Source organism: Scatophagus argus, chromosome 5, assembly GCF_020382885.2.
Source record: "Scatophagus argus isolate fScaArg1 chromosome 5, fScaArg1.pri, whole genome shotgun sequence".
Taxonomy (NCBI): Eukaryota; Metazoa; Chordata; class Actinopteri; family Scatophagidae; genus Scatophagus; species Scatophagus argus.
In genome coordinates, this window is record NC_058497.1 from 15,710,416 (window position 1) to 15,732,033 (window position 21,618).

A 21,618-nucleotide genomic window follows, 5' to 3' on the forward strand; every position below is an offset into this window, starting at 1 on the left:
GTTCCCCTCTCAGAGTCCTTTTAGGAAAGTCAGAGGAGGGTGAAACGTTTCAATTAAAGAACAGAGATTTGAGAGAAGTTATTAAAAATTAGCTGATTTTTTGTTTCTACCTTGATGATCATCTCACAACCCCTCAGATTTATACACTTTACACACTTCATGGGGTTATTTTATGGTGCTGAAATACAACTCCAACTCTAAAAAAAAGTTGGGACGTTGTGCAAAACGTAAACAATTCATAAATCTTTTCTGACATACATTCCACTGAATACAAAAATATTTAATCTTCGAACTTAAAGCACTAACACTTATTCTGAATTTGATACCTGCATCACGTTCCCATAAACTTAGGAAAGCAGTATGTTTATCACTGTCCTCCATTACCTTTTCTTTTAACAGCAAGTGATTGTGAACTGAGGTTTTGAAAGCCAAATTCTTTCCCAGTCTTGCTTGATATATGAAAAAGGTGCCTTCATGGATGTGCAAGTTGCCAACGCCATGACCACAATGCATTCCCATACCATCACAGATACTGGCATTCGTACTTTGCACTGGCATTAAATGTTGGTCTACAGACTTACCGAGTAGAGAATTCCCTTAAATTTGGATTGCAGGTGGTGAAACCCCTTAAGAAACTGTTAAACATTTGCACTATTTGCCCATGTAGTTAGAATCTTGGCCCGTCTTTGTTTGTGTTTGACAGACCCTTTCGAGGATGTCTGTTTCATAGGCTACCCAATCATGACTTTAATCACCTGCACCTGTTTACCTGAATGCTCAGGTGTTCTAGCCTTTTGCTGCTCTTGTCCAAGCTACTTTGTGTTGCAGGAATCAAATTCAGAATGAGTATGTATTCACAAACTGCAATTCATTTAATTTTGGTATTATTTACGTTTCACACAACCTCCCCAACTTTCTCCTGGGAACCGTTAATATTTTTCTCATTTTACCTTATAATAACAAGAATAAGAATAATAATGATAAAAATGTCATATTCTCACAGCAGTCACGCCATATTTTACCTGGTAATTAATAATATCCATGACTACATTAGTATTGGTGGTCGTTGGACTTAAGCTATAACAGACTGTTGTTTTGGGAACATTAATGTGAATTTCTTTTCACAGGATACAACCTAAAGCATTCACCTACATCTGCTGTGTGTAGCCACCACGTGTAGCCTGTATCCAACCCTCGTTATGCCCATTATGCATAAATACATCCGCCAAACAGTTTGAAACGTATCACTTTCCGGCTGTTCAATACGGCTTGTTCCTGGAGCGCCGTCATCAATCGAGGTATCAATATGGAAATACCACTGTGACCCAGACATTAATCAATGGGCTCCTCGGGGGAAGAGAACGGAGGGCAGGGGTACTTAAAATCATCAATGAGACGGATCGGCCCGCAGTCAGGCTCGGACAGTCCGTATTGATAAGAGCATTTCCACCTGTAGCGGCCGGAGCGGGGAGACAGGCCGCATCTAAATTCAATACCCGCCGCCGCAGCTGCGAGCTCGAAGCCCAGAAAGACACGGTTGAGCGGAGATACGTGCCTCGACTCATCATAAGACCAGTCTCCTTTTCTCCATATATGTCCCTCCTCCTCCTCTTCTCTACTCTTAACTTTTTTTTTTGGTCATGCCTCGCACTAAAGCAGCATATCACGCCTCTAATACTGAGCGACAATGACTTCAAATTAAGTTCTTTGTCTTTATTCCGCGGCTTATACTTTCCCGAGCACACACCTCCACCTCCTCCTCCTCCACCTCCTCCTCCTCTCTTCACACAATCTCTGGAGTTTAGTCAAACCTATTTCCTCCTCCTGCAACTTCAAACTGTGAGAGGGGAAGTGGAGCTCAACATCAATGAGAACAGTCTTCAGATGCTCATCTCAGGCATTCATCTCACTGTGAGCGCAGGATTAAAACGTCGTCTCGCTGCTGATATCCAAACCTTGACCCAATCAATTAGGTCCTCCGCTCCTGCGTTTACCTCCCTTACCCGGATACAGCAGAGCGATGGTTCATGGGTAGTGTGGGACAAGTCGGCCGCCTAGTGGCGTCTTCGTGCACACACAAGGAAAAGCAGCAAAATGCAGAAACTTTTTGTTAAGGATAAAAGGGAACATCAGGTCATTATGATTATGAGCTAAATGGCCCAGCGAGCACAGTGGATCTCTATTAACTCGTTTTACCTTGCAAATTGTGCAAATTGACTGATCCTGGCACTCCTTCTTAACATTGGCCAGTCAAGCAATATTTACGATCCCCATATTTGACTTCCAATCAAATCCCACTCCGCTGTCTCCCTACTGACGCTTTTTAAAGGTTATAGTTCAAGGGTCGTGTGTCCTGTGTGCACACGGGCCTGCCCTTTTCATTCCCAATCAGCCACTCTCTCTCTCTCTCTCTCTCTCTCTCTCTCTATCTTTTTCTTCCTGTGCCAGAATGGGGAGATGCACCACAAAGGTCATGGACATGGATTTCCTTTGGTTTGACTCAATGAAAAGGTCAGATGAGGGCACCATAAAATGGCAGCGAGGCCTTCACATCGCCCTCACAGGGACCACAATCCTTACATCACCCTGAAATGGCACAGGCTGAGCCCTTTGGGGGCCGTTCTCACCAGAACCGGGAAGATCCCGTGGGCACCCGTGACCTCGTCTGCCCCAACCCCCCCCCCCCCTTTAGCGTCACTTCGACAGTGTGCAGAGCAAAACTTTTAGGAATGCAGTGTGGAAGAAATTAAAGTGCATTTGTCTTCCTGTGACTGAACATATTTCATTCAAAAGATTATGGAAATCGTTCTTTACCCACTTTTCCAGTACTGTATGCATTTAAGTGTGTGTGAGTAAAACTGGTCTCCCTAAAAATATTTCAGGGTTGCTGTGCATTTTTCTCCTCCACCCAAAAGCTACATCTAGGACAGCTGCGTCTCTGCTTGTAGAGCAGTTCAACTTTATTTTCACACTAACAACATCTATACTGCTCATGCTGTTTTGTCTTTACTTTTCATCCATGTTCTGATATTAAATCCCTTACTGTTCAACTTAATATTTTATCCTGTTTTATCCTGCCCAGAAGAACAAACATGTTTATTGTGGTAGTTTTACTTCTTCAAGCCTTTAAAATTATTTAAAAAAAGGAAACAAAACAAGGACAAACAGTCTCTTGTCAAAAAGGCTGGGAACCACCGATGTGGTTGCCTGCACTGATGGATTACTGAACAGGTGTCTCTTTGTAAAAGTACCACAAAAAGAAATAAATTTACCACAAGGAGACAAAAAAACAGCCACAAAAAGGCACAGAACTACAGAGAGGACACACAACTACCAACATCACACAGACTGACACTGACGCTGTGTCTTTGTCAATCTGGATGTCTTATAAAGGAGACGTAGTCCGTCATGATGGAGCATCCTGACTGCTCACCTCTCTGACTTTACAAATTGGTTTTGGAAATTTGTTTTGCCTCAAAGACAAAAAATTATCAGTGCTTTTAAATGAGACAGACTCCAGATTCATAGCAGTTTACAAGGTCTTGTTTTTGAAGTTGTAAACAGCAGTTTGGCAACAAACAAAATTATCTTAACTCATGGGGACCCCTTGACTACTTTATCCAGATATTTGTCGGGGTTTGTTTAAAGTTATCTGAATAGGAATTCATTGCATTAAGGGCAGACTGTGTCCTGGGACATTCACCTTTCTCCTCCAGCTTGATAAGGTTATCCTCTTCTGTTTCACATGTTACTAATTACTCATGAGTGACAAAGAGACGAGAAGCAGACCTTTTACAAGATTTGATTTATTAACTATGATACAGATCACATAAGGCCTTGCTGTATACACCATTCCCATTGAGACATTACCATACTCAGCAAATAATGACAGGTTTTTTTTTTGTTTGATGTTATCTTTTCACTTTACAGTACTTCATTTTTTTTTTATTATTTCCCCCTCTGTTATTTCTTAACATTTTTTTAATCATCTCTTAAATAGTGAGAGTGGTGGAGCCCTCTTCCTGGTTGGGAAGAAATCATGCACTATACTGGGCTGGTCTCTCAATCGTTCACAAAGAAACTGTTAAAAAAAAAACAAAAAACAAAAAAAAAACTTTGTAATTCTTTTTAATTATTAAAATAAAACATAAAAAGAAACTTTTTTCTATCACCACTGACTAAAGGGCAAAGTGTTAGACCCCCCTAACATACCAATAAACAACCATTTGTATATAGTTTTGCTTGTTTCTCATTTTAACTTAACAGACATCTGTCACCACTGTTGCAAAAAAAAAGAAAAAAAACACAAAAAGAAAAGCAATGCAGCCACATATTATCGTTCAACCAAAGTCACATTTTTAATTCAATTGTTCTTCTAAACTGTCACTTTGCTTCCCATCTCTCCCTCGACCCCTTTTTTTTTTCCACAGTCTTTGGCTGCCTCACAGTCAGTTCAGTATTAACACATTGATATACACAGGGAACGCCACTGGCCGGCGTTCACACACAAGTACCAGTGGTCACCCCTCCCTCCTCCCTCCGTCTCCCAAATAATGATCCCATTCACCCGTTTGCTGTCCGTCTTCCCTCCCTCTTCCCCAATCTCTCTCACACTTTCTGCGAGGATCAGTGTGTGTAATCTGGACGAGCTAACAGGGTTACACAGCGGGTAATGACCGCAAGGAGAACGGCATTCCTCTCCTTCACGTTTGTTTGGATCACGCTGGTCTCTGGCCGTCTGCCAAGCACAGCTTGCTAGGGATGTTAGCTCAAACATACACATACTCTCAATTCCTGCATCCTCTCTCACTCTCACACACACACAGACACACACACACACAAGGTAAATAGGTAGTGTAGACTGATAAAAGCTTCTTCAAGAGTTCAGTGATTGTTGAAAGCTTGGGGGGTTTGTTTTTCACCTTTTGGGCAGAGATGACAGTCTGGGGAGACATGCAGCAATGCAATTCAGTGTCAAACAGAATGAGTGACCTTGGTGAGTATCTGCTTAACATTAACACGCATAAGTTCACATGTGCACATTCTGTAGAGCTCAAACACACACACACACACTTCAAAAAGCTGTTTTGATCAGAGCTCAGCAGCTCTCCTCAGGCCTCATCTCACTGGGTTCTACGGTAACAGCAGGCCGGGCCGAGGAATTCTGTGATGCTCCTCTCCAGTCATGCAGACGGATGAATAGACTGTCTGTTCTGTCTGCTGTCTCTCCCGGACCCAACTGTCTCTCTTGGAGAGGGAATGACTTGGGGGTGTGGTGGCATAACAGTGACAATGGGGGGAGTGGGTGGAGGTCTGGTGTAGTGGTTACACTCTTGCAAATCATATTTCGAGTCCACAGAGAGCAGGTTTGGGTCTCCTTTCCAAAAGCACAACGCTGCGTCCTGCGAGGACAGCACGCCGAGCCCCGGACCAATGGTTACCAATTATTTTCCACGATAAAAAGCCTCCCACCTGTCAAAGCCTGAGCCTCACTTCCAGCTTTTACTTTCTGGCCTCTAATGCTACATTATGCCTCAAACCTATAAATGTATGTTTCTTTCCACTCAAATATGGCGTCTGGGAAGTGGCTTGCTCTCCTTTACAAATGGCTGCGTGCTTTCATGAGGTGGCAATTTCAAGCACCGCATGTCTTATCAACTGCAATACAGCCACATGCTTTGTGGTTACAGAGCCTGAATCTATGTAATCTCAATTGATTTGCATCAGATTTAAAATTGTGTTTTATTATACATTCTCACATTTCATGAGCTCTAAAATTAATTTCACCTGACACCTGGCGAATGAATAATTTTAACAATCGCACCTATTACGAGAATCTGACGCTACAAGAAAACCACAGTAAGAAAACGGTGCTACGCCCATGCAGTAGTGGAGGCGAGGTTATGGCTGCAATACCCATTTCTTCCTCTAGATGTCAGTGGTGTGCTCCCAGAGAGAGAGAGAGAGAGAGAGAGAGAGAGATAGAGAGAGAGAGAGAGAGAAAGTAGGCTTGACTGACAATAAAGTGAACGGTGGCTGTCATGTCTCGGCAGCTCCAATTTAAAATGTGCCTTCAAAGTGCTCAGAAAAGTGCTTTTTTTTTGAACAAGGTCCTTACTGTGAAAACTGCAGCACCGACTTGCTTGTAAAACCACCACAGCATGAAAGAAGCAACATGACAGGTGAAGGTCCAACCCTGGAATTATTCCCACTATCTGCCTAATACAGGGAAATTCAGGTAACACAAAAAGGTATGGATACATGCGCACACAGACAGACACACAGAAACTTACACACAAGGTCACTCACTGAGTGACAGGCCTGAGTTTCCCGAGATTTTGTCAAATGAAGAACAGAATTAAAAAACACATTAGGACACTTTATCCACTTTTTCACCTGTTTTTTTTTACAAAGATGGAGCACGTGGGTAAACCGAGAGAGAAAGAAAGAGAGAGAGAGACAGCACAAACAGGAGACAGGGAGGAGCCTTCCCAGAATGCCAAGGGTGTGAGAGCCCCCACAATCCTTTGCTCCAATTTGCTGCCTAGCAGATCCAGTCGGTTGAGATTTTTTTTTTCTGTGCTTGGCAAACTGCCTTGACTAAAACTGAATTTGTCTACATCCGTGTGTGTGTGTGTGTTTGCGTGTGTGACGGGATGATAGATAGGAATGTGTAAATGGCAGAGGACAGAACATCCTGTCAGATGAGTAGTAACACATGTTTCTTGCTTAGGTCTTCTGTACAGTGGTGAAATAAACAAACGTGTTCAGGACTCGCTCCACGCCATGGCCTCCAGGTAGGTACAGTAGGTGGATCAGTTTGCAACAACACACGTCGGATACCAAATTTCCCAACACAGTTAAGAGGCTAAAGGATTGAGGAGGAGGGTTGTTGCAGGCACGCTGGCCACTGGATGTTTGTATTAAGTGTATGTCTGTTTGTGTGTGTGTGTGTGTGGTGAAGCAATCCCAACATAACAGAGTTCACATTCCCCTCAGCATTTTACTTCTGAGTCCCTCCCTGAGTCCCTTTAACAGTTACTGACAACATTTCGCTCTTCATTAGAGTGTTTTTTTTGTGTGTGTAGGTTCTCTATAAGGCAAGGAGGGCAGGTCTAGATGAAGGGAGACTGAGAGACAAAGGGATAAAGTGGCGAGGAGGGAGAAAGGTCATACTGCCAGTTCAGAGACTCCTCAGTGTTCCCCTTTTCTGCCTTGTGTGTGTGTCCATATTTGTAAAAGCAGCGGAGGCTCAAATGCCCCCTTCTTCTCCCAAACATGTAGGTTTCTCCCTGTACATACTGCATCTCACTCAGTCTCTCCCGACTTGTCCTCCTCCCTCCTGTTCTCAATTTATCTTCTTTAATTCCTTCCCAAACTTCAAAATCTCTTAGTTTGAACCCTTAAATCTCTCTGAATCTTGTTATCCGTCCTCTTCATTTTTTTTTCCATTTCTCTTTCCCTTGATCCCTGGTTCACAGCGTGTGTTGTTCCGTAGGGGGGTGGTGGGGGTGTAGAGAGGGCGGCAGCAGGGCTGGGATCGGTGACTGGGGAGTAGGAGGTGGGGAGTGGGGTGGGGACTGATGTTGATGGTGCTGGTGGTGGTGGTGGTGGTGGTGGTGAATAGGAGGACCGTAGTGCGGGATGACAGGAGGGGTGGCAGGGAGGACGTAGGGAGTCGGGGACGGAGTCGGCGAGGATGAGTAGCCTCCAGCCATGCAGGAGTAGGCCGAAGTTCCCCCACCAGAGGACAGCGTGGAGGTGGGGGAGCCTGGGAGGGCGTCGGCCAGCGGCTGATTGTAGAAGAAGTATGAACACTGCTGGATGAAGCTCTCGATGATTGTCTGGTAGGTGCGGGTGGCAGTCAGGGCATCCATGGTGGTGAAGTCTGGTCTCATTAGAGTGGGCCAGAAACAGATAGACAGGTTCTCACTGGTCATGAGGTTCAACTTGTTGTTTTGGCTCACTCTGGGAAACAGAAAGCAAGCAAGAAGTGAAATTAATTAGCCATTTGCTGCTCATTGAAACATCATGATGTCCTTTCAGTCTCCTGATCACATAAGCTGATGTTGTTACATGCCCTACATTCTATTTTTTTTTATTTAGCTTATATTTCTATTTTATTCAACTCTTTGTTTACCTTGTACTTTATATTTTTATATTCTTATAGTCTACTTACTGCCTGAGTCCTAATTTCGTACCATAAACATGTGAATGTGAGCTGGTATGACAGTAAAGTTCCTTGATTCCTTGATTATGGAGGGTTTTCATAATATGGCATAAAAATAGGCAGCTTAATAATAACTTAAAACAATGAACTGATTATGAAAACAGTGCCTGATTAATTTGCTGGAGGTTGACTGATTATTCCTGCTCTGACGTTTTGTTTTTAAAAATGATTCAACAAGAAGAGCCTCAGCCTTAGTGGCTGAGCGACACTTAGCGTAGGCTCAGCAGTGCTACAAGTTCAACGCTAATGCTAACATGCTGACAGTGTTAGCGTGCTGGGGTTTAGGAGGAGTGTTCGTCATCTTAGTTTAGTGTGTTAGCATGCTAACATTTGCCCACATTACCACCCCCAGAGCAATGTACTAAAAATGTGCCCTACCTAAGATATCCAGTTCAATTTACCATTTGTGTCTGTGCATTCCCTGTTCACAGTTTGATCCTGCAAACTATGAAATCTAGTTACTCTAAAATGATGCTTCCCAGCCTCATTTGGCTAAGGATCCCTTTAGGTGAAGCAATATGTAATTGTGACCCAGACGTTCAATCAAATGGTGAGTTATGTTCCTTTATTTAATTTGCACTGAACTAGGTACTGTTTATAAGACTGCATAAACAACATATATACGATAAGCAGAATTTTAAGCAGAATTTTGTGTGGCACTTCTCCAATTCAGTTCAACGTCTTGTGGCCCCTTCAGACATCTTGGAAGCCCTGATTCATAAGTTGGGACCCGCTGATCTGCACAATAATTTGAATTTAGACTACAAAGTCTTCTTTGGAATACGGTAGTTAATTTGCCATACCTAAGTTGACAGAACTACTGATGAATAAATATATCGAAACATCCATTATCATGTACAAATGAAACAAAAGACACAATGACCTCTGTGTTAACACATATCATGACTCAATCCGAGTAAAACCTCTCTTCTGTCAGTGTGCTGGTCTCAGTGATGTCACCGCGAGGTCACTTGACTGGGTGACCTACTGTGTAGTCAGCATGGCTGTCAGAGGCCATCTCTGACCCCGTCACTCACTCACTTGTTCAAGTGGCTGATGACATATTTGAAGACCTCGTAATTCTCCTTGGGGAAGCGGCGCAGAATGTCCTTCATCGTCTGGAAGCGCTGCTCCCTATCGTTGATCTCTGAATGTCGGCAGAGAGAGAGACGATAGGTTAGAGGAGGGAGGAAAGTGGCTGAAAGGAAAGATTAGTTGAACCCGAAGAAAAGATGTCAGGGGAGTGAGAGTACAGAAAGATGAGGAGGGATGGAAGGGGGGGAGGAGGGGGGTGGGCGTACAATAGAGACAAGGAGAGCTCGAAGAGCACAGTGAAAGCAATTGGATTCAGCTCTGAAAAATCCATGCAGGACACAGTGATTTCATCCTACAACAGTATGAGTTTCACACATCCCAGTGACTGACTGACTGACACACACACACACACACACACACACACACACACACACACACACACAACAAAAGGACTCCAAACTCAGTTCTCAGCAAAAAAATCGCAGAAGACCACATACATTCCAGAGGAGAAACATACTGTGCATACGCCCATCACAAGGTCCTACAGATTACAGCAACACACACACATACACACACACACACACAGGGTGTGTTAAGCCTGATGGCAGCAAGGAGTGACTCAGAAAAGCTGACGTCACCAGCTAACACAGTCCATCCTGTGTGAATATGAGTGAGGCGAGAGAGCAGCAGTGAGAACAGCAGATGCTCTCCTCCACATCACAAACGTGATTTAGAATCAGAGAATTTGAGTTTGTATTCCCTCAATGAGGTCAGTGTGGATCTAAAACAGATTTGAGGCGTGATGACTTCACACAGCCCCAGTTCCTCCCGCTGTACATTCATCACTGGCAAGCAAAACTTAACCAACTTCCTACAGCTTATTTAAAGCAACGTCACCATGACAATATCTGCTAAAATCCACCTCTCAATAAAATAAGCTCCATTTCAGAAAAAAAAATATGATAAATATGATATCTTCAACCAAACTGAGGCTTTCTCAACTCTAACTCTACCTCACATTTCTTATTTCTTCACAGACTGCGGGAGCTTTATCGCGTCTCTGTCACGGCTGAAGGGTCTCGCTGGAGCCGTTAAAAACACACACTCATACACATGCAGCGCTCGGTGAGTGACAGCAGGCTTGCGGCCCAGGGGTAAATCTCTCTGGCGCGATGCAAAACTAAGCTACGCCTTAAATCTCCATTCCGACAGATTATAGGACAAAAAGGGAAAACGAGGGGCCACAGAGAATGAAGGAAGAGCCTTGTTTATCTAACATACGACTGTTTTCTCATGACTTCATCCAGACCCTGTTATCCATAGCACTTCTGCATCCCTCCATCATGTGCAATCATCCACACATTCTCCTGAAGACTTAAATACTCCCTCTCCCGTGCGTTTTTCCTCTCCTCACAGAGGAGGCAAATCCAATTCTCCCCACAGATTTGGATTGCAAGAGTTTTGCTTGTTAGCTTAAAGACAACTTACGATGAAGGGAAAAGGATTTAAGGCAGAATCCGATACACCGCCCATCCCCGCCCCCACTTCCCTTTGCCCCGTGTCCCCTCACATCAGGGCCCAAGGACTTACTGAAGGCTTCCACCAGCTCTCCCTGCATGCTGTAGGGCACCAGAGGCTCAGGTAGCTCAGAGAAGAAGGCCTTCATGGCTCCAGCTACTGTGTTGATGGTGAAGTCTTTCTCCACCAGGTCCAGGTTGTGGTCTGGGGGGAAAAAATTGAAATGGAAAAAACACATTTCGAGTATAAAACACACATAACACACACATCTACATCACAATTTCACACACACACACACACACACAGTAAACTGGAGATATGGACAAATAAGCACCTCTGAAACAAGAGCCCTTTAAAAAAGTTAGGACTGGTGCTTTCTGGTCGGTTTGTCAGTTGGTTCGTCAATATGCTCTTGTCTGACCAACCTGAAATGACGGAAAACTACTGCAAACTACAGCTACTGGTTTAATTATATGCAATTTACTACTCCCCAACGCCGATTTGAGAAGCATATTTTGTAATATTTGTTGAAATTCTATTCACATTCTAACAGCAACCAATAAATCAAACACTGACAAAAAAAAATTTCAGTCTGTGGCTGTTGCAGGCCTGTAATAAGCCCATCCAATCATTTTATTCGATCCGGCGTCACCAACCCAAGATTTAAACGAAAAGCAGAATGAACTGTAGACAATTATAAAGTAGATTTGAGCAGAAAGGGGCAGCTCAGAGAGCCAGACAGCAAAACCACTAGAGTGGTTCTCTAGTGCTCCAGAGAGAATATGTGTGTGTGTGAGAGACTTAATTAAAAAAGCCATTTTCTGATAACTTTTTACTTTACAAAGGTAGTATGTGCAGAAGGAAGGGAGGCAAGAATAAAAGTAATACAGACACAGTTAGTGGGTTCTTGAAGAGTCTGAAGAGAGTTCACATTTTGAAAGTTTCCAACGTGTCGAGGTTCTGATGCTGATGTTTCTTTTGTAATGAGTTATCTGAATCCTCAGGGAGCTGATTAAGTGCCATCTTCAGTGTGGCTACGAGACACCTACGCTGTTGTTTTGCCTGTAATTTTCTTGTCCCAGCAGCCTGAAGCTCTGAATGATTCAGTGCAGGGCTTCAACTCTGATTACCTGTGTTGGATTTTAACCTCAGCCAGGCGGGGACGTCCACGTACGCACGCATGTATTCAGGCCATCTTGCTGTGCTATCTATCTCAGCAGTGACATGCTTCATTAAACAAACCAATCTGGAGGTAATTAACTGCCCACACCAGATAGACACATGCGTGGAGACACACATTGAGAGCACTTGTACAGTACACGTACGCAGGAGCAGGTAGAGGATTGAGGAGGCAGCTCTACAGTCTGAAAGGAAGCCAAGACCAATTCCCTTGGTAGAATTAATGCTCCCTGGTTAATTAAGGGGATCCAGGCTTGTTATAGATAGAGGCAGACACACACACACACACACATATTCACAGTCTTTTTTCTTCGCACTATGTAAGTGTACAGCTGAAGCAGGAATGAGAGTTTGCACTTATGGAAAAAGCAACGCACCTTGGTCAAACTGCCTCTGCATGCTCTCCATCTCCGCCTTGTTCCCGCTGACCCTGTAGATGCCCTCTGTGTTCAACCCTAGTGGAGAGGGAGAGAAAGAAGAGTATAGGCGCTCTGTTCATGTGTTCCATTGGCAACAAGCATTTACAACAGCTGGTCAATCATCTTAAAAAATCCGAAGATATATCAGTATGTGGTGTTCAGATGCACTCTGAAGGGCTGGACAAAGCAGAGCTAACGCAGGCTACTCTAATGGCCTCTCTCAATGTCCCGTTTCATCTAAACACACTATTAGCACTATTTATTAAAACTATAAAGCAGCCCTGCAGGCCTGCTGGTGCACTGTGACAAGCTGGGGCTACCTTAGTGCCACACACTTTAAAATGACTTGAGGAACTGCAGATGCCTTGTGCTTCTTTTCTCTCACACCCAGCTTCCTACTGCGCAGGATGTTTACTGAGGATCTGCAGCCTTTCTTTACATAAGTAACAGTCAAGGTGAATGCATAAGGTGTCTCCCCATTCATTATTACAGCAACAACAAGAGTAATAATGCAATAAGTGTGCTATTTTTCATTCAACTCTGCCCCTCTGTTGCCTTCTGTTTGAATATTTTTCTTTACTCAAAGACTTTAAATGACTCGCAGCAGGCGCAGTCCAGTGCGATACAATTGAAGAAGCCAATTAAATACTAATTAGAAAGGCCTGTGTGGTTTTTATTACATATTTACAGCAATAATCTATTAATATAGATTATACCATACAAAACAGTGCACAGTTTCAGTGTTTTAACAAATACCAAAAATCTCCCTCACTGATTTTTCATAATTCTAGGCAACCTTTAAATTCAGTCTCTGAGCTGACAACTACTTATTAACTAAGCAAGTATTTCCACATATGGTTTCTAACTCTCATCCCTTGGGGGGGAGAAGTCACAATAACAAGTTCAAAACTGTCAGCCCTTCATTTAAAATTCAGCAGTGAAGAAAACTTCCTTCAGCTCCACTGCTTTGCAGACACAAAACATGTCTTCTACAGTCCAGCATCAGTTCAAAAATAACATATCACATCACTAATGTGTAGTCATAGTAAAAAAAACCCTAAATTTAATTAATTGGAATTGTGATGGTACAGCGTTCTTTATCCCTGATCGCACAGGTGCCCATTTATGTTTTTGCCTGTGGGTGCTCAAATGAAGTGAATATCACCAGTGATGACAGGCTACACCACATCAGCACAGTCTTCAGGGGATATTACTTACATACATACTGGCCACAACACAACGTCCCTCCTGTGTTTAATAATAACATGTAGTATGCACCGCCCAACATCTCAGTACAACCAAGAGTAATTGGATAATGTGATCCATGGTAAACATATTTACCAGTAATAGTTAATAGTAGAATAAAGGGACACATTTATTAAAGATGTAGTTTTATCTATTTATTTATTTATTTATTTTCATCAGCCTCCCCCATGGGTGCTTAGGCTTTTCGGCGTCTACGCCTGCCTATGCAATTTGCAGTCAGCTCGGTAAACATCACCTTTAATCTTGTATTTTAGCGACCCATGCACATTTACTTATACATTAAAAACATAAGCAACCATGTAAAAGCAAGACGGTAACAGAGAGACAGACAGCACATGGACAGCTGGCGTGAGTGAAAGCTCACTTCATATTGGTTCATTAATATCTTCACCAATTTAAGATAAGGTTCCACCTCCCACCCTTACATTCTGTCTCTCTCTCTCTCACTCTGTTCACACTTTAGTGGTGCCACAAGGAGACAAAGATCAATCCAGAGGGAGTTAGGGAGTTAGGGAGATAGGGAGTGGCAGAAAAAGAAGGCGAGATAGAGAGAGGCAGGGAGGAAATGAGAGAGCTCTCAGTCAAGGCATACAGCATCGATCTTCTCCTTCTACCAATCAATTATCCACAAAAGCTTTTCGAGCCAGACACTAGGAAAACAGGGATGGGAGGAGAGATAGGGAGAGGGGAGTAGCACAGCGGTGGTGGTTGTGGTGAAGAGGGAGTGAGAGATAGGGGCAAAATAGGACAAGCACCCAAGTATGAGAAAGATAGTTGGGGGAGTGTGAGGATGCCTAGGAGTGAGGGTAAGAATGATGAAAGAAAGAATGAGAAAAAATAAAGGGATTAAGATAAAGAGAGGGTATATAGAGGGATTGGAAATGTGTTTGAAACAACAAAACATATAAAAGATGGAGGTTACAAGAGAACTGAAGAGGGACCACAAAGCAGAGGGGAAGGAAAAGTCAGTGGATAAAGAAGGTGAATAAAAGAGTTTTACAATGATAGCTTGTAAAGGTGAGCTCTGCAAAGCAGGCCAAAACATCCTCATCCTCTGGGGTCAAACAAAGCCCTTGTGTTTCCTGGGGTCAATGTAAATATGAGCACTTCCTGTGGCAAACAGCATTACCTAACACCGTGTCCTTTAGCCACATCAGAATGTTTAAGTTCTTCTTTAAAACCATTATCCATTTATACTTCAGTGCATACACAAACAGATAAATCCGTACTTTTAGCGCCTGTATCCACTCGCAATACTCATTAACAAACAGAAGTAGGAACATAAAAATAAAACCATCAATGGTGACTTCACGGCTTCCAACAGCACTAAAATGGCCAAAAACCGAACTGTGAACCTTCAATCACACAAACTCTGGGAGTGCGAGAAGTGCTACTGCAGTTAGCAAGCCTTGTGCTCCCGAAGCATGTTACTGTCTGACAGTGTTCCAGCTGATCCCAAATCAGCCTGGCGTCTCTCTCTCTGGGTTCAGCAGCCCAGAGGCTGATTTCATAGTTCACAGTGAAAACAGGCTGTCACTGGGTGCTGCCCTTTACGTCGCTATGGAGGCTCGTACGGCCAGCAGATATGCCCGCGCACACTAACACACACTCATCACCTCGGCACTCATGAGTCGAACACACTGCGGCTGCCATGCTGAGGGAAAGCCAAAGCTGAGGAGAGATAACAGCAGTCGCCATGGATTGATTTTATATAACTGCTTTTCCACAAGAATGCAGGAAAATAACACAAAACACCACATCCACCGCTATTATTCTTGCGGACAAAAGGAGTGAGGTATGAAACACAATTAAGACAAATGATGAAGAAATAAGACTTCTGAATAGAAAATATAAAATCAGTGCAAAAAATACGTCTCTAAAAAATAAAATAAGACTATTTGGTTCTCATAATCATAAATTCAGTATTTTCTAACTAGTAATTCAATTTGGCTTTGTCTGAGGCTAAAAAATAATAGTAAAAAGTAAAAAAAAAAATAGTAAAAAGGTAAAACCTTTTCAGACACAGTATATGTACACACTGCGTCATTAATGACATTTAAACATACGAGAATAAAAGCAGGGTTTGACTTTAAGTTAGCTATGAGCATTTTTGTTTGAGAAAGAGGGAAAAAAAAGGATGTGGGTCAAAGTCGCAGGTCCAGGGTCAGCCTTACAACATCACTCATGATCTGCTCATACTATATTGACAAACTTAGTGCTGTAGGGTAATCTCCTGTGAGCGTCAATACCCGCAGATTGTGGACACATACCTTTAAGTCTGACTTTCAGCAACTACAATCAAAACTAAATGGCACATTGTAACTCGTTTCCCCCTCCAGACACAGTAATTGTCTGTGTGGGTGCAGCATTGAGTGCTGCATGTGTTAGCATGTAAACAACATGTTCTTACTGCCTCTGACTGTGTGGTGTGTGAGGCTACGCTTCTCAGCCATGCATATACAGACTCATAATGGAGGAGCAAACTGAACACACACAGCCCAAACATTCTTCCAATTTCCGTCGTTGTGATATTGATCGGACAGAGGGAGCGATGGGGCAGAACATTACCTGGCAACCCCCTGGCTAAAACACACACAAAGTACACACACACACACACACAAGGGGAGAGGAGAAAGCAATGAGGGGGGGGGGGGCGGGCAGCGAATTTTGAGAGGTGATGATAGGACAGGGGGAGAAAGAGAAATATGGGTTAGCAAGAAGATGAAAGAGATCAAATCTGACAAGTGAAGGTAAAGCGGGAGAACGATGACTAGAAAGAAGAAGAGAAACAAGGACACAGGAGGAGAGAAAACTGAGGATTAGGCGAAATGCTAAACAAGTGAGTGAGGGTAAGAGATGGAAAACACTTCCAGAGGAGCTGTGCATTTATCCCTGTGTATGCACAGTGTGTACGTATTTAAACTCATATTCAACCTGTTCTTCTCCTTCATCCAGAAGCAAGTGCTGTGACTGCTCCAGTTAACATCTGAACAGGGTGAGTTGAAATCTAACGTGATGCCTTGTTATCTGCGTCCCTGTAACTCCTACGCAGAGGAAGGCGGTGGATGTTTTGTGAAGCCACAGTAATCCACAAACACAATGTCTGTAATCAGGACAGAGATTACAGCGGAATAATTTGGCATGTCTGGAAGCAAGAGACAAACAGACAAACTCACGCGCTCCAGTGCAACTCATTTTATGGAAAGGAATAAACATTTTAAGCCATAAGTTCCTTTCAAGAATATCAAGAATCAGGACATTAACACTGATGTTATGTCCTCCATGTATTTCCTGGAAATCTGGGGGGGTCAGCAGTCTTGGAGAAGGTTTCACATTTCATACATTTTACAGTTAAAAACCTGTAAAATTTTGAGACCTCATATTTTTGGAAGCAGTTTAAATAAGAAAATAAAGATCATTATTATTATTACTCCACCAGAACTTTATTCATCATGGAGGGAAACAGCATTATTAATAATTAATAATTCTGGCAAAACTTCCCCGTAATATACAGAATAAGTAATCTCATACTAGGCAGGGGTTAAAGAGACATAATATTCCGTGATGGATTTATTAGCCAAATATTAGTTAGTCGGGTTTATAACCTGATTTTCAGAAAATTGTGCAAGAACTGCATTTAAGTCAAAGTAAGAAATAATATGTGAAAAGTCCAAATGATGAAATGTTTGGTGGGACACCCGTGACTTCAGCTACTAAAGTCCTGGTTATGGCCCAGCCAAGAATAGAGAGGCGTGCGCCAATATCAATACCTCTGCATCGACCCTGCACTAAGTCGCCTCTGGTTTAGTCTAACAGCTGGTGACAGACTGATAGGCAAGCTGGCAGTCCTAGGGCAGTGGGGCACCAGAACAGCCTGGCAGGGGGCTTGGCATCTGGGCAACAGGGTATCAGGGTTAGAAGAGGCTATCCAACCACATCTGTGCTCCCAGTACTCACAGAGAGGAGAGGATAGAGATGGCTGAAAATCTGTTTGATGAGCCCAAATGTGCATAGACTTTAAGTTCAAGGTTAACCAAATCAGGTGAGAGAATTTCAGTTAAAATTCAAAGAGCCCTGGCTTTTCACTTCATCATCACACTGGTCTGAATGAGGCTCTCTTGTGACCATAGCCACAGCAAACAGAAGCCATCATGGTTTAACGATTAGAAAGAAACTGCCTCACCCGTGGATCTTACCGCACTTTATTTTACTTTTTTATGAGACAGCTATCTAGGTTATCAAAAAGTAAGCTAACATCTCAACTCAGTTCACGTCCCTGGAGGTGCCCACATATAAAGCCTATAGCTAAGCCCAACACTACCATTCATCAAACAAAGAATAAGGGAGACACAAAAGAAAGCACAAACAGACATGCACACAGACACAAAGGCAGCGATTTAAGGAGGACAACAGAATCACAATCTTCACGGCGAAGACCACAGTGCGTAACAATCCCACCAGGGATGAGGATTAAGATAAGGAAAAAATGCAGGAAAGAAGAGAGATCAAAGGAGGCAGGTATAGCATACAATGAGACAGAATGGATCCTTTGAAATTATTCTTAAATACCCAAATGACTGAAAACAACAGCCCGAGTTTCTCCCGATTGTGCGCCACTAGACATCTGTACTCTTTATTATCTAAAGTAAAAGAGATTCTTACCTGTTGTCTCAATGAAACGGATGCATTTCTCAATGAAGACTGGGATTGGCCTCTCTGGAGTGACCACGGTGGCCAGCGGCATACCAAAGTAGTTGCTTTGGATGGGTTTGGAGATGGAATGCCTGGGTCTGGGTCGTGGTTTCTGAACAATTAAAAAGAGAGAGACAGAGAGAAAAAAGACAAGATTGTTTGAAGCACTAAAGGGAGAAAGCAGAACATCATTTGGCCCTGACTGATATATAGGAATATATTCCCAAAATGACACTTGAGCCTAAAGGTATTGTTCTTGATTTAGATGGAAGACTATAGTTTTATTTTAGAGTGATGGTGTCTTAATGTTAGTGGCTACTTGAGTAAAAATACAAACACAAACACCCATCGTGCACATTCCTTCTACCCTTAAACTGATAAGCAATCACGCATTCCTGTCTTGAACCCTGTTCTGAGCAAAGTGAGATACACATCAGTCCCTTCATCACTCTGGTCTTGTCATCCTCGCCCTCCCTCTTTTGGCATTCTGTTGCTCTTTCTCTGTACCGCAGTGCAGCTTTCAAATCGTCACACTCTCTTATTCATTGTTTAATTACTTTCTATCACGTTATTCTTCCATTAAGAGACCTCCAACACACTCCTGCAATATTCTCTGCCTGACGCCGTACAGCTGAGGCATCAGCAGTAATTGTGCTGTGCTTTAATGGTGTTCACTGCGAGTGTTTTTGAAGGCCCCTGAGGCCTGGATCTCTAGTAAGTCTGTCAGCCCCCCTGAGGCTCTGCCCTGGCAGGCAGGGTGGTGAGGCAGGGATGCATGGTTGGCTGGGCACATACAGACTGTGGGAGCAGTGCAGGCCTGACAGACAGACACAGGGAAGGAGCAGAGGAGTTGCTCATTAAAGGAGCTCAGCGTGCCCTCTGCTCCAGATACTGGCCTCGCTGCACTCCACCAAACATTTTCGATACCACATATATGCATGCTTGCTTCTAGCGGCTGCCTAAAACAGTAATTAAGAGAGAAGATCAGCAAAGGCTCATACGGACTTTGTCTGAACTGTTTGTTGATTGAACAGTTAGCAAATTTATTCTGTTGTTAATCTATGTTCTGTCTTTGGCTAAATAGTGCCAGGTTAATTTAATTAAACCCAAATGGGTCTGATGAATACATCTGCTGGCTGATATCAATGACCAATATGTGGTTACTACAGATCAATCATTATCAGCAACTATGTTGGGAAATTTCATTGATGTATGCCCTTCAAAAATACTGGTCAACATATTGTTACATTGTTATATACAGTATTATATTGTCGGTACTGGCTTTAAAGCCACAGTGTTCTTCTATCTAGGGTGTTTTACTATAATAAACTGTAGAAAAAGGGCACTGTCGCCACTCCATTTGTCATCTGGGTACTGGAGTGTCAGGAAAACAAAATGTCAAAGATAACTCAGCAACACTGACTGGCTTACTGAAAGAGTTGGCACTTCATTCAGCAGGAAGCTGATGAAGTCTGTGCTGAAACACACCTTTTTCCAGCAAGTCATTCACTGTTGCTGAGTTATGTTTAATATTTTGAGCTTCACATGGGGCAGGTCCTAACTGGAATTCTTTTATTCATCACTTACCAGAAACTACTAAGCTGCCTGAACCCTCTATGACCCTCGGCATACAGACACCCTAAAATTTGTGGCTATGTCGCATATACTCGTAGAGTGTGTATTCATACAGTCACACATGCGCAAAACATCCACATGAGGCTTTAACTGAATCATAAGTGTAAGTAATAATAGACGTGATTGGACAAAAAATAGCCTCTCTGGCAACAGAGAGCTATTGTGTCATAACTCACTGTGGCTCCAAATAGCAGCTCATAATTTATTTGTGTCCTATCACACTGACTGTGTTGTATATCTCACCGCCCTATCTCAGCTTAGCAGACTGTCTCTATGCTCCCCCCCACCCCACCCCCACCCACTTTTCCCTCTCACTGTCTTCTCCCCCTGCAGTTTTGCCTTCTGGCCACTCCTTTTAGTTGCTGACTGAGACAGGATATGTTGCCAGCACTGAGGAAGACAAAACAGACCTCTACCACAAAAGACAAACAAAACACATCCTTAGTAATAACATACAAATACCATGGTGAGCGTTTTCTTACGCAGCACGCTGAAACACAAAGCCGCAATGCACAAAGAAGAGTTCCATCAGAGCTCTGTGGTTGTGTTTTCTCCTGTTGCCCTCCCTTATTTCTTATGTGAGGACACTATTCTTGAATTAGGTGACTGAGGAATTTAAAGCATTCCTCTTGCTGGCTGAGGAGGTTTGAAAAAAAAAACTGCAGGAGACGGAGAGGAAACGTTTCCGGTCTCCTGCTGGGGTTCGGGTTGTGTGTGGAATGGCAGCAGGAGGATAGAGACACAGTTGGTCAGTGCCTGAGGTAAAGGAGATTTTACAGTGGGCTAATAGTCTAGTTTCAATTATTTGTTCCTACCCGTCATGAAACAGAGTTGCAGATGGCACCCTAAGGCTCTGACCAGGAAAATTGTTTACACTGCACAAACCATACCTTAGACCTTAAACCAACTCAAAACCGGAGTTTCTGTTAGCCCTGACAAGATGCTAACAGTAACAGTTGGTTCAAGTGACTCAGTAACATGTCAGTTCGCCGGAGGGGATTTCAAGCTATAGCAGATTGAAAACGGACTCCCTTATCTTTGACACTGCTGTTTGAAAACGTGATGAAACTTGATCACTTTGTTAGAGCCACAGTTAAGCCACGATGGCCTGTTGTAGGGCACAAATCAGAGACGATAATTAGAGCAATGATGATTACACTGATCTAAATTCTGCTGGCTTCAATCTTCTTGGGTATTTGTTTTGAAACACGCAGGGTTATAAAGCAATATGTGACTACTTTACTGCTCCTGCTTGCACCCAGGGCAGGGTCAGAGTACAGGGTCAAGATAAAATCAAGGCTACTGGAGCTTGTATATGTGCTAACATGGTGCTTGAACTGGCATTTAATTGGTAGTCTGTCTTTCCATGCCTTTTAGAGGGACAAATGGCACTAATTGCAATATGAGCCACATCAGTTCATACACAAAGGGAAGAATGGAGTTTTGTCTTTTAGGAGCTATGCGAGAAGACAGCCTTCACACAGGTACTTGGACATCACAGCTGAGATGTGTGGAAACATTAATCATTCCCCTCCTGTTCCACCCTACTGACAGCCATGGTAATTATCACAGACGCACAAGCACAACATAAGCAGCTGTAACTTCTTCTCAGCTGGCACTTCTATACCAAGGCAAGTGTGTGAA

At 43.1% G+C, this 21,618-nt stretch overlaps 2 protein-coding genes and 1 long non-coding RNA gene across 4 annotated transcripts in view; 1 reads left to right on the forward strand and 2 right to left on the reverse strand.

Moving 5' to 3' along the window:
* npas1 (neuronal PAS domain protein 1) overlaps positions 1-2,418 on the reverse strand; it is a 65,669-nt gene extending 63,251 nt beyond the window's left edge. The window contains exon 1 of the mRNA XM_046389163.1: positions 1,812-2,418. The gene's annotated coding sequence lies outside the window, so the exon portion shown is untranslated. The remainder of the gene's footprint in view (positions 1-1,811) is intronic.
* On the forward strand, positions 750-3,030 carry LOC124059291. Its single transcript, XR_006843383.1, has 3 exons — positions 750-846; positions 1,128-1,298; positions 2,449-3,030. It is a non-coding gene; the product is annotated as an uncharacterized LOC124059291 (long non-coding RNA).
* A 760-nt stretch (positions 3,031-3,790) lies between these two features.
* arhgap35a (Rho GTPase activating protein 35a) overlaps positions 3,791-21,618 on the reverse strand; it is a 60,227-nt gene continuing 42,399 nt past the window's right edge. For both annotated transcript variants that reach the window (XM_046389165.1, XM_046389166.1), the window contains exons 3-7: positions 18,310-18,451; positions 12,340-12,417; positions 10,856-10,987; positions 9,272-9,377; positions 3,791-7,968 (exon numbers count right to left, since the gene is read on the reverse strand). In XM_046389165.1, coding sequence (XP_046245121.1) covers positions 7,476-7,968; positions 9,272-9,377; positions 10,856-10,987; positions 12,340-12,417; positions 18,310-18,451 — 951 coding nt within the window. In that variant the 3' untranslated portion in view covers positions 3,791-7,475. The remainder of the gene's footprint in view (positions 7,969-9,271; positions 9,378-10,855; positions 10,988-12,339; positions 12,418-18,309; positions 18,452-21,618) is intronic.